Source organism: Polistes fuscatus, unplaced genomic scaffold, assembly GCF_010416935.1.
Source record: "Polistes fuscatus isolate 324 unplaced genomic scaffold, CU_Pfus_HIC Scaffold12, whole genome shotgun sequence".
In the NCBI taxonomy this organism is placed as follows: domain Eukaryota; kingdom Metazoa; phylum Arthropoda; class Insecta; order Hymenoptera; family Vespidae; genus Polistes; species Polistes fuscatus.
This window is the reverse complement of record NW_025113020.1, coordinates 6,401,339-6,413,945: the sequence shown is the minus strand read 5'-3', so window position 1 is coordinate 6,413,945 and position 12,607 is coordinate 6,401,339. Positions and strand designations below refer to the sequence as shown.

Here is a 12,607-nt window from a genome sequence, read left to right as displayed (position 1 = left end):
AGTAGGAACTGCGCTCGTTCTCCTACCACCTGCTTGGTACCTATAGATCTAAACTATTTCCTATATAATACAATTTTTTGTCGGCCTATCTAACGATCTTTTGTTTTCCTTTTATTTCGATATATCCTAGAAATTAATTGATTACACTTTCGTGACTTTTGTTTTTTTTCTTCATCTCTAAATTATCTGTGTAGCATATTAATTTTCTATGAAATTATTTAATTAATTTTCTTACATGCTATAATGGTCGATAAACGTAATGAATAATCAAGAATAAAAATAAAATTGTATAATAGGAAGAATATTAGGTTTATAAGACTGTAATAAAATGTTTACATTTTTAATGGTATCATTCTATGATATTTGGATAATGTTAAGGGTCCATGTTTTATTTGTTAATTTTTATTAAATGTAATAGTTGTGAAAACTGTTGTTAGATAAATACAACGTTACAGTTTAGGATAAGTTTGAAAAGATCTTTGTTCAAGAAGGAAATGGGTCTGCTACGCAAGCGTAAATGCTCAGTGTACGAGCACTATGTTCTCTTCACAACCGGAAGTTGAATGTACGTAATGTTTCTGGGCGCGCCTGCTAAAGCTATTTTTCGCTTCACTGACAAATAAAAACAATATAATGATTGAGCATAACTCGATGCGCATACTTAAATGATCTTCTAGTTTTTCTATAACTTATAACTTCAATTATTATTTTTCATTAGTTTCATATTCATGCTGTTTATAAATTTACAATGAATTGCATATATATATATATATATATACAATATATATATAAGTCGAGAATAACACACACACATACATCTGAGTATTTTAATAAAGCATTTAAATTTTTGTATAATGTAGATATAATAGCAATCTGTTTTATCGATCAGAAATACTTACAAGCTCTGTTGGTAAGCATCTGAATTACCGACAGTACATTTCTTTTTCTACTTTATCGACGGTAGGCTTAGTTTCTACCTTATATATATATATATATATATATTTAATTATATATTTAATGACAATAAAAAGTAATTAATTTGAAAGTTCGAGAATAACAACACACACACACATTTAAGTATTTTAATAAAGCATTTAAATTTTTGTATAATGTAGATATAATAGTAATCTGTTTTATCGACTGGAAATACTTACTAGCTCTGTTGGTAACATCTGAATTACCGACAGTACATTTCTTTTTCTATTTTATCGACGGTACGCTTAGTCTCTACCTTATCGATTATCAAATCATTTGACAGATGAAAGCCCGCAGAATAAAATAGGTTAAAAACTTTCACTTTTAAATTTAAACAAATTTAACACGATTTCTTTTACGATGTTTACTCTAAAAAGTAGTTTTATTACCCACATACGTATTCTTCAAGTATTTTTAATATTATTTCATTATTTATTAGCATAAGTTTATGTAAGATTTTGCTTTTATTAACATATGGTATAGCATTGATTTGATATTCTATCAAAGATAATATATATTAATTCATACTTTTATATTTTTTAGGTAAATTAATATGTTATGTAGAACATAACATAAAGAAGAATCTTTTTTTCAAAGATCTGAATGAAAAATCGAGACACATATTTAACTTAAAAAATAATAAAAATTCATCATGGATAAAGTTAAAGACAATACTGTAAAAGTTGTATTTTTTTCTTTACTATTAGATTTATTAGCATTTACTATGATATTACCTTTATTACCAGCTCTATTAGATCATTACAAAATATTGAGTAATAAAGGACTGTATTCTATGATTTCGCACCACATCGAAAGCTTACGTATATTCTTAAATGCTCCTGACAAAGTTGATACTGTGCTCTATGGAGGTATATAAATATATTTGTAAAAAGTAAAATTAATTGATATTAACAGAGTGTAAAAACTATAACATAATGTTTTATTTCTCTTTAGGTTTTCTAGGCTCTATGTACTCATTTTTACAATTCATAAGTTCACCGATAACAGGAGCACTATCTGATACTTATGGACGGAAACCATTAATGTTAATGTGTTTAACAGGTATTACACTGTCATACTTATTATGGGCAATATCAAAAAATTTTGGCATATTTGTATTGGCCAGATTTGTTGGCGGTATCACTAAAGGAAATATAAGTTTATCCATGGCTATTATTTCCGATGTTACAACTTCCGATAAAAGAGGGAAAGCTATGGCAAGTTAAAGATATAGTGCGTTAACTATGCATATACTATATAAAAATATATAATCTATATTTTTTTTTCATTATAATGTTATTAGGCTCTTGTGGGAATAGCATTTTCTATTGGATTTGTCGTTGGACCTATGATAGGAGCATTTTTCGCATGGATTTCCAGTGGCAATAGAAATGAAACGTGGTACGTGGTACCTGCCTTATTCGCTTCTTTTCTTGCTGCAAGTAATTTGTTATACGTTGTATATAATTTAAAAGAAAGTTTACCTGTTAAATCTCGAGCTAAAAATGTCTTAAGCGGATTAATCCAATCAGTAGTTTATATTAATCCGATAGATCTTTTCCAATTTACTAGTGTATCTGGATTAAACGATAAAGGTAAGATAAACGATAGTTTGCTCTTGTATATTATTAACAGTAACTATTTTTTAAGAACACAGTGACAAATATTTAATTATTTTCTAAATAATTCTTTATACAATTTATTTTAATCTTTTTTTATTTTATAAATTTCCATAATGATTAAAGTATATTATTTTAGAGAGACATGATTTAAAGGTATTAGGTCGTACATATTTTATCTACTTGTTCATCTACAGTGGATTAGAATTTACCTTAACATTCCTTACTCATCACGTATTTAAATTTACGAGTATGCAACAAGGATATATGTTTCTCAGTATTGGATTAACTATGGCTATTTTGCAAGGAAGTTGGGTCAGAAAAGTTCCTTCGCATAAAACTAAAACTGTCGCTGAGTTGGTAATTAAAATTAATATACATTCAAATAAACCTACATTGTTATAAACGTCCACATATTAATCTATGATATATCTTTATAGGGTTTATGGTTAATAATTCCAGCCTTTATATTTATCGGCTTAGCAAAGAATACAATGATGTTATATTTTGGAATATTTTTATTCGCTGTTTGTAAGTTTATATGTTATTTGTAATACAATTTATGGGTTCATATAAAAGATTATTTTAAAATTTTTTAAATATTATATAATGCATGTTAATTTGTAATATTTTAGCAACGGCTATGGTCGTCACTTGTATGATGACATTAGTGACAAAAATAGGACCAGAATATCAGAAAGGTACGATAACTGGAATATTCCGCTCATTAGGTGCTTTAGCACGTGCAGGTGGACCACTTATAGCTTCTGCGGGTAACTTATAGTTTTGTTTATTATTTCTTCTTCTTTTTTCTTTGTTATGATATGTATTGTGTATTTTTTATTAATATCTATAATGACTTAGGATTTTGGTATTTTGGAAGTACTGCAACGTACCTCATTGGAGCTGTTTTTCTTTTACTGCCACCTCTAATACTCCATACTATGAAATCTTTATAATAACAAGAATTCATATTGTTCAACATATTTTTACTTATATTATATATATATATATATTTTTATATTTACAAATAATGTTCACACAAAAGTGCCCAAAAGTATTATTTACTGTTATACGATAAGAAATTTTAATAACTAAAGTTATTTTTATTAAATCATTCTATGATTCATGTTCAGACAAACATGCATATACAATTTTAAAATTTTATACAGAGATATATCTGTAGAAATTGTTTTAAAGTGTATATAAGATATTTATTATGAAAAGTATTTTTTAAATAGTATTATTTTGTAAATATTATCAGTTTTGTATACTTGTATTGTCAAGCATATTGTCAAGTATACAAATTTATTTAAATTTTATATATATTATAATTATATTTAACAAAGAGTACAAAGTACACTTTTTTAATGCAAGTATTTTTTACTCTGTCAAAATTCTTTGCAATACAATCATTATAGAAAGGAAATATTTTATATAATCATTTCTATTTAATTAGAAATAATATAATTATATTATGAGATAATTTTGTCCTTTATTGTATGAAGAATAATTATATTTTAATAAATATATCTACATTATTAAACAATAATATTGTGAATAATATAAATTTATAATTATTAATATAATAAGTTTTGTATGCACTTGTTTATCAACTTATGTGTATAGGTTACAATTATCGTACCAGACAAAACAAAGTTCTGCAATATTTTTATATACATTTTTTTATTACATAATTCATTTATTACATTATTATTTAAATTAAAAAAAAAAAAATTTAATTAGAATAAAATATTAATGTAGATAGCAATAAAAATATTTTATCCAAGGATTTAAAATTCCCGGTACGAAATTCTGTATTCTCATTGGATACTCTTATATGAATGATTTAATTTCATTGGTCAACAAAAAAAATAAAAAATATTAAAAATTATTAATAATTATTTGTTAACAATTCAAAAAACTCTATTAAACTTAATACTTGATAATTTAATACTTGAAAATTTTAGAAAGTTCTAATAAATAGGCGGGACGCCATATTGAATAATCGACTAATCAGAAAGCAGTATTGTTAGTGACCTATCAGAAAGTCAGGATTATTTTGTAGAGACGTGTTTGAATTCGTGGTCCATTCCACGTAGAATGTAATCCGTGCTCGTTGATTTCACGACGACTCTTACCATTTTTATTTATATGTAGTGTGGGGTAACGAAGTCGTGGAATATCGTTTTAGTGGTTTACGCTTGTGTTTGAAATATAATATTACATATTTTAATCCAGTTATGTAGTTGTGGCGTGATAAATAATAGTATACACAAAATAAAATACATTTCCGTAATATCAATACTATTTATATTGATATAAACGGTGAACGGTCTAGTGATCACTGTGTACACGATTAATTTTTTCACGTCTGTGCTCAACATAAAATGGATTATCGCCCAAAGGTATATCTTTAATCGATCTAATATTAACTAATAAATAAACATTTTAAATAATGTTAGATTTATTTTAACAAAAGTCATAAAAACTTTGTTTAACGTATATTTCTATATATATATCTATATATATTCTATATATATTCTATATATATTCTATATATATATGCATATATATGTATGCATATACATGTATGTATGAATATATGTACATCTAATAACCTTACCGTGAATATACAAAAATTATCTCGTAGACAAACTTCTGAAATTTGTATTATTAATCAAAATTATGATATAATTTATTTTTATTTTCTTACCTTTTTATAATTCACATTAAAATAATTGCAAAATTAAATATAAGAGAATTTTTGTTTTAATCTATTGTACAACAATATTTACAGATGGTTTTGGCTTCTCAACATAAGTTTCATACAAGCGACGACGATGAAGAAGATTTAGATGCTTTACGTTTAGCTGCACTTCAGTCGTTAGGGACTAAAGATAATTCGCATAATAAAAAGCAACCTTTAACACAATTACATAATGTTGTACCGCAAGTAACACAAATTGCACGACCATCATATAAACCGCAAAGGATACCAAGAAGACCCCATTTCCATAATAGAATACAACCAAGGCAAAATGGGGTAAGTTCATTCATTGATGAAAAATTGTTTACGAATATTAAATTTTCTGCACTATAATTGAACGTATTGAGCTGTACACTATATTCGATGCTACATTTTCTTTTTCTTTTGTTTGGCCAGTAAAATTTACTACCAGTTAGATCCATATTTTTCATATTTAAGTGTAAAATGTATCACCAGTTTCACATGTTATTATAATGCAAAGATTTAATGATAAAATTGATAGAATTTTAATTCAATCGTTGTTTGCATTTCATTTTTAGATTATATATTATCAAAGCCCTCGAAATCCAAATCTCATAGCTATTGTTCCTGTGGAGGAACATCCAGAGATACAAAATGTCGAAGTAACTTCTGCTGCGAAAGTAGAAAAGACTGAAACTTGTACAGAAGTGGAAGAAACTGGTAAATAATATTCTTTTTCCTTATTTATAAAATATAAAACTATTGTTAATTCTTTTATCGATGTATAAAATATTAAAATAATTTTAATTATATATCTAGAAGAGTCTAAGTTTCATCGCTACAAAGATAGCAGAAGCGGATCTGAAGAAGATGATCGCAAAAGTCATACAAATAATTTGGCTCCATTGAAAGAAGAATCTATTAAAACTGGTAGCGTAGAAAATGAAAATGCTACTACTAAACAGAAAAAAGAAAATGAGTTAGAAGTCGTAGATGAATCACGAAAACAAGAAGAAAAAGAAGAGATCAATGAGAATGACGATGATGATGACGACGACGTATTGTTCATGGCCGATTCAGAGGAGGAAGATAGTTTAGAACGATTGATGGATGAAATGGAACGTGAAATAAACGTACCAGTTGAAAAGAAAGATAAAGAATCCCAAAAGAAAAATAATAAATCGAGCCTCGATAAAAACGTCATTCATGAAGTAAAAAAGAATGAAGACAATGGCAATAGAAAAGAAAGTAATAATCACGCTACGTCTTTAACAATAAATGTTAGATGTGAAAAAAGATCGGCATCTCCACATATGACAAGTGGAAATTCTCAAAAGCGAAGATCTTTGTCACCAAAGTCTCGGAGTAGAAAAAGATCTCCTAGAAGGTCTCCTCGTAGATCACCACCTTCTTTAAGACAAGTTAAAAAATCTCAAAGAGAAACGAGCAAATATAAGTCTCCAGTTAGAAGATCTCCTCATAGAAAATTATCACCAAGAATAAGATCACCTAGATTATCTCCGCATTCTAGATCTCCTAAATTATTGAGATCTAGATCACCAAGGATATTGTCACGTTCACGATCGCCTCCTAGAACTAATCGTTCTCCTAGAATAACGTCAAGATCACCCAGACATACTCGATCGCGATCTCCGATGAGATTGTCACCTCAATCGAGATCACGTTCAAAAACAATTTCGCCACGTCGATTGTCTCCGACGTCAAAGAGAGTCTCACCTAGATCTCGTTCACCGGGGTTTTCTCCTAGAAGAGGATCACCCCGTAGAATGTCACCTCCTAAAATATCACCAAGAAGATCACCTTGGTCATCACCCAGAAATTCTCCTCGCCTTTCACCAAGACGAAGGAAATCTCCTAAAGTATCACCAAAAGAATTACCAAGAAAACGTGGACCATGTTCCATAAGCCCTGAGAACAATTTAAATTCGATATACGTACGAGAATCACCACCGATGCATAAACGAAGATCTCCTGAATCTTATAGAGAAAAAATTAAACAAAAAGAAGAGAATTCTGAAAAGGTTGATTCGAGTGACATTAAAGAATCAACTGAGAATACGATAAATGATCCCATCTTGGAAGCGCGAAGAAAAAAATTTGAATCTACAAGACCGATAGATCCATTATTGGCTAATAAAAAAATTAAATTAAGTAATAATGCGAATAAAAAGACAGAAGTAATAGAGAGGACACATACTACAGTCAGCATTAAAAAAATAAATAAATTAACAGACGACGATCACAATGTTAGAGATAGAGATTTGTGTTTGGATACCAGTTATGAATTCGAAGATTTGGAAGATATTATGGAAAATACTTCCCCAATGCCTATCAGTAGTTCCATTAACTCGTGTATAATCGTCGAATCGTCTAAAACAGAAAAAGAGAAGTCGTCTAAGAAGAAGAAAAAACGTGACAAAGAAATATACCAAGTTGGAAAATTGAAAAGTGAATTGCCATTGTCAGAACGCATCGGAAAAGATAAAAAATGTAAGAAAAGGAAAGATATTTCCGAAGTACAAACTGAGGAGGTTGACGCTACAGTTGAAGATACTGCTGTAGATGAAGAAGGTGATTTACGAGCTGAACTTAGTAGAAGACGTGCTGAACGATTAAACAGGTCTGTGCCAATTCAATCAGCGAGGCTAGTACAATCGGCTTTCAAAGGAGTTGTTAACGAGTAAGTTACTTTTATTTTTTATATTATTATATTTTCAATTATAGTTTGTATATTTTAAATTTAATAATATATATATAAACATGCATGCGAATATGTATATAAATATATTATTTTTTTACAGTGTTGTAAAGAACAATGCAAAAGTAAATCAGAGGCACGTAATCAAAAATGATGAGAAAGGTAATTTTCTAAACTTTAAAGATAAGAATGCTAATTCGTATAAAATGTTATTTATAATTTAATCTTTTAATTCTTCATAGGCAATCAAAAAGATGTCAGACGAGTTACTGTTGTTAGATCTGTTTCCGAATTACATGATTCTGGAGGTAAATAAATGTTATATAAATTTTCCTATAATACTGCATTTCATTAATTTTTCAACAAATTTTCAAATTTATTTTTCTTCAAAATAAAGCCTTATATTTAATTACATTTTTTTATGTAGAATTACTCCATGCTCACTTTTACCACCAGTTACAGTAAATATATATATTTATTTTGCTTATTTTACAGACGAAAGCAATCATGACTCTAAAGTGCCAGTACGCTTCAGATTAGGTCTTAACAAACAAGTTCAAGACACTAGAGAAACAAAAGTTTCACGAAAGGCATCCAAAAGACAGAATCGCAAGGTAAAGCACAAAACTAATTTGACTTATAACAATCCTGAAAATATTTTGTAGTATTATATCATTAATTAATTGTATAAATATTAAGCACATCCTAACTTTATAAAAAAGAAAGAAGAAAAAAAAGAAAAACAACACAATTTTTAAGAGATTAATTTTAATGCAACTTAGCACAACAATATGCCCAATATAACAATACTATAATAATAATAATAATAATATTAATAATAATAATACTATATACATATATATACATATATATATATATATATATATATTGTGTAAAACATAATTAATTATGTTTTTTTTCATGAATCTCATCAAAGAAAAAATCATAAATAAAAAAAAAAGATCATTGATATCTGAAATAAAGAAAAATATTTTTTAAAAAGTATATATGTATATATTAAGTTAAAACATGTTTTTCTTGTCTGTGATAATGCATTATTTTATTTCAAGTTTATTCTTTGAAATAGTATAGGAAAAAAAAAGAAAAAAAATAATAAGGATTATTTACACCACATTTAAATAAAATTTTATTTGAAATATTTGGAGTATCACATGAAAGTAATATGGATGAATAGTAGTAATAATACTCTGACGCAGTTTTCATATTTCAGTGGTTTTCTTTACGTTTCAATATCGCAACAGATGGTGCATGATTCAAAGAGTTCTATGATTATAAATAATTTCATTAAAAAGTCGTTTATTCTTTTTAATATAGTATATTTAGCATTGACTGATTAGAGATAGAATTATTGTTTCTTTTCTTTTTTTTTTTTATGATAAAATGCTTTGTTATATTCAATGCACATAATATATATATATATATATATATGCATATATATATGTATGTATATTTATTTCTTCTTTAATTTAAGGATTAAACAAGATTAAAGCAGTGTGTGAAAAAGATAAAAGCAAATTCAGGTTTTAATATAAGTCATTTTGGTGGTCTGTTTTATCTTGCTGTCTTCTTTATTTTTCTTGTATTCTTGTATATTTCTTGTATTATTTGGATGTCACTTTTTTTCTAAATGTATTTATAGTATATTATTATTATGTTTACTTTTAAATTTCGTTTATATTTTATTTTTTAATTCTCTTATAGTTCTTATATATACATATATATATATATGAGTTTAATATACAAAAGCTTAGTAAAAATTTATATAAATTCTTGAAATGTTACAATCGCTTATACTATTCTCTATATTGTAACATTTTTTTTGCGTGTCATATTTTTATTATTTCATTTATCAACATTTATATATATACATATAAAGGATAAATTTAGTTTAAAAGTCTTACAAACAGAATATATGGGATAACATTATTAAAATATTTAAAAAATATCTAATAGATATTTTTGATAACTTATTTACGTATATATATATATATATATATTGAGTTAAAATGTGTTCCGCATCTTTAATAATGCATTATTTTATTTCAAGTTATTCTTTGAAATAGTATTTAAAAAAAGTAAAGAAAAATAAGGATTGTTTAAACAATATTTAAATATAACATTTTTGTATATATATATATTAAAATTTTATTTGAAATATTTGAAATAAAATTTTAACTTAAAAAAAAATATATATATACACATATATATATATATACGTATATGTATCATACATATGATCAAATATTTTGCAAAGAAATGTGCATGTATTATCTTTATACATAATAATATTTTTAACAATAACACGCAACACGTACCAAATGATATTATAAAAAGCTTGTATATAAAGTTAATAGCTTCCTTTGTAAAGACATATTATTTGTATACAAAATTTCAAGTTTATCTCATCAATTAAAAACTTATTAAGGATATTACATTACTTATGTTCAAAATATAGAATTTTCTTTAAATTCTCATTTAAAATCAGGCTATATATCAGTATGTTAAACTCAACACAAATTCAACAATTATACGATATATATTTATCGAATTAAATATAATAAGAGGTACTTTACAATAATATTAAAAAGAAACGTTTAAAAATATATCACTACAAATAATGTACATACATTATCGACAAAATGTTAGTAATACAAATTTGCAAAGGGTGTCCAAGCTTTTTCTAGTCGAACAGTGTTTGTGTATTGTATGCATGAAAATAAGAAAAATATGTTATATAAATATAAGTCATAATTTAAATTACAAATTGTTATATTAATTCAGCAAAGATTGTATTTTTTTGATTTGTAATTGATTGTATTTAGTATTTCGAGATGATGTTACAAATTCCAATCGATATCAGTTTCTTCGATGGAATTCTACTGATCGAAATGTAGAAAGTATTTTCAAATCAAGAATATGTGTGAGCATGTTAAAACAATAAAATTTAATAATATAAATTTTTAAAATAAAATCTTAAAAATAATATATATGTTTATACAACATTACTTTCTTATTTTCATGCATAATATATGATAACAATGTTTGACTGAAAAAACCTCTGACATCTTGTATATTCTCTTTTAAATATTAGTTAAAGATACGACTTGTGTCTGATTAGTTGTTGCACCGATGCAAATAATATGTCTGGATTAAATAGTTTTCGATGATTATAAATATGTTAGAAAGTAGTAGCACACACACATATAAAGAAAGCATGAGAGAGAGAAAGAGAGAGAGTGAAAGAAAGAGAGAATGAGAGAGAAAGAAAGAAGTGCTTAAAATCAATTCTATATATATTTCTTATATAGTAAGTTTTTGAAAAAGGTACAATATTCCGGTTAGGAAAATAAAACGTGATCTCTTTTTTGTTTAGGAATAAAGTTAATCCGCGTTTGCACCTGATTGCTTGAGTATTTATGCGAAGAAAATAAGAGAGAAAGAGAGACGATGTCCATCTTCCCTCACTTTTTGTCAACGTAGGAAGATGTAAGCATATTAGGCGTGTTAAAACTATATAGCAAGTTGCAAATATACTTATAAAAACCAAACACACACATATACGAATACACAGTTAAGGATAATCCGTGTGTCGTGTTATTAATTTAATGAAAGACAATATATATAATTTGCACATTTAATGTTTAAATTCTTATTTAGTTATTTATTGTTAAGTCCTTGCTATTAGATTTTTGATTTAACAACAAAAATAATGAATATTAAATCATGACTATTTCTGTTGAGAAGTTACGTGTACATAATTTAAATCGATCATTCATTTAATAAACAAGGATCATTAATTATCCCAAAGTCACCCTTTATGCACCTAAAACATGTATTAAGATGTAGCAAAATATTATATAAATAATATCGTCTGTATATATATATATATATACACACATATATAACAATTAAACTGATTAGTTAAAAATTGGTTAATCGTATAAGAAAAAAAGAAAAAAATGAAAAATATGTAGAATATTTTGTAAATCGTATTAATGTATATCCATCGAACATCCTTAAGGACATCGTATAAACTTATTATTTAGAGGAAAGATAAACCATGGTTTAGCTGATATTAAATTATTAATACTGTGTACGTCATTTTAAGTAATTAATACTGTGGATATATTCAAATTCGACTGATGAATATTATGCTATATATATATCAAAATAGCTACCTGCAAAATATAATTATTATTATTAATTCATATTCATATTCATATTTTAGCTATATATATATAGTAGTACTATACTTTTTTACATATTTTTATGACACTCTTTAGGAATGTTAGTAATTTTTAAAAAGTATTTAACGTAGCAATATTTGATTACTTATATATTACCGTGAGTAATTAATATTATTATATTTACTGGCATTTTCTTAGTTTAATAATTATTCAATAAATAATATTAAATATTAAATATATCAAATAAAATATATAAAATATAGCCAGGAAGAATGCGTACACGCTACCAATGCGTGGAAATTTACAAACCGATATATATATATATATATATACATGTATATATACATATATATAT

The 12,607-nt window shown here is 26.0% G+C and overlaps 2 protein-coding genes across 5 annotated transcripts; both read left to right on the top strand.

The window, feature by feature from the left end:
- Positions 1–1,243: 1,243 nt before the first annotated feature.
- LOC122513322 (major facilitator superfamily domain-containing protein 10) lies at positions 1,244–3,733 on the top strand. Of its 3 annotated transcripts, XM_043629641.1 has the most exons (9): positions 1,315–1,425; positions 1,519–1,844; positions 1,930–2,192; positions 2,279–2,376; positions 2,548–2,570; positions 2,734–2,954; positions 3,035–3,125; positions 3,230–3,367; positions 3,459–3,733. In XM_043629641.1, exons 2-9 carry the CDS (start codon positions 1,628–1,630, stop codon positions 3,551–3,553), a joined length of 1,146 nt encoding a protein of 381 aa, XP_043485576.1. In that variant the 5' UTR covers positions 1,315–1,425; positions 1,519–1,627; the 3' UTR covers positions 3,554–3,733. The 3 variants fall into 3 exon arrangements, with proteins under 3 accessions (XP_043485575.1, XP_043485576.1, XP_043485574.1); XM_043629640.1 differs by lacking the exon at positions 1,315–1,425 and adding an exon at positions 1,244–1,282 and having other exon boundaries at positions 2,279–2,570; XM_043629639.1 differs by having other exon boundaries at positions 2,279–2,570.
- Positions 3,734–4,711: 978 nt separating this feature from the next.
- On the top strand, positions 4,712–11,808 carry LOC122513301 (serine/threonine-protein kinase PRP4 homolog). 2 transcript variants are annotated; one of them, XM_043629595.1, is made up of 8 exons: positions 4,712–5,002; positions 5,395–5,640; positions 5,904–6,045; positions 6,145–8,026; positions 8,148–8,206; positions 8,287–8,352; positions 8,540–8,658; positions 11,439–11,808. In XM_043629595.1, exons 1-8 carry the CDS (start codon positions 4,985–4,987, stop codon positions 11,442–11,444), a joined length of 2,538 nt encoding a protein of 845 aa, XP_043485530.1. In that variant the 5' UTR covers positions 4,712–4,984; the 3' UTR covers positions 11,445–11,808. The 2 variants fall into 2 exon arrangements, with proteins under 2 accessions (XP_043485530.1, XP_043485529.1); XM_043629594.1 differs by lacking the exon at positions 11,439–11,808 and having other exon boundaries at positions 8,540–8,738.
- The last annotated feature ends 799 nt before the right edge of the window (positions 11,809–12,607 follow it).

What these genes read in the sequence shown, in the direction of transcription:
- LOC122513322 (XM_043629640.1), top strand. Translation starts at nt 1,628, where the DNA reads ATGGATAAAGTTAAAGACAATACTGTAAAAGTTGTATTTTTTTCTTTA. An exon ending in ATAAAAGAGGGAAAGCTATG is followed by an intron (nt 2,193 to 2,278) that starts GCAAGTTAAAGA and finishes TAATGTTATTAG; the next exon opens with GCTCTTGTGGGAATAGCATT. An exon ending in CTAAAACTGTCGCTGAGTTG is followed by an intron (nt 2,955 to 3,034) that starts GTAATTAAAATT and finishes ATATCTTTATAG; the next exon opens with GGTTTATGGTTAATAATTCC.
- LOC122513301 (XM_043629594.1), top strand. An exon ending in TACAGAAGTGGAAGAAACTG is followed by an intron (nt 6,046 to 6,144) that starts GTAAATAATATT and finishes TTATATATCTAG; the next exon opens with AAGAGTCTAAGTTTCATCGC. An exon ending in AATCAAAAATGATGAGAAAG is followed by an intron (nt 8,207 to 8,286) that starts GTAATTTTCTAA and finishes AATTCTTCATAG; the next exon opens with GCAATCAAAAAGATGTCAGA.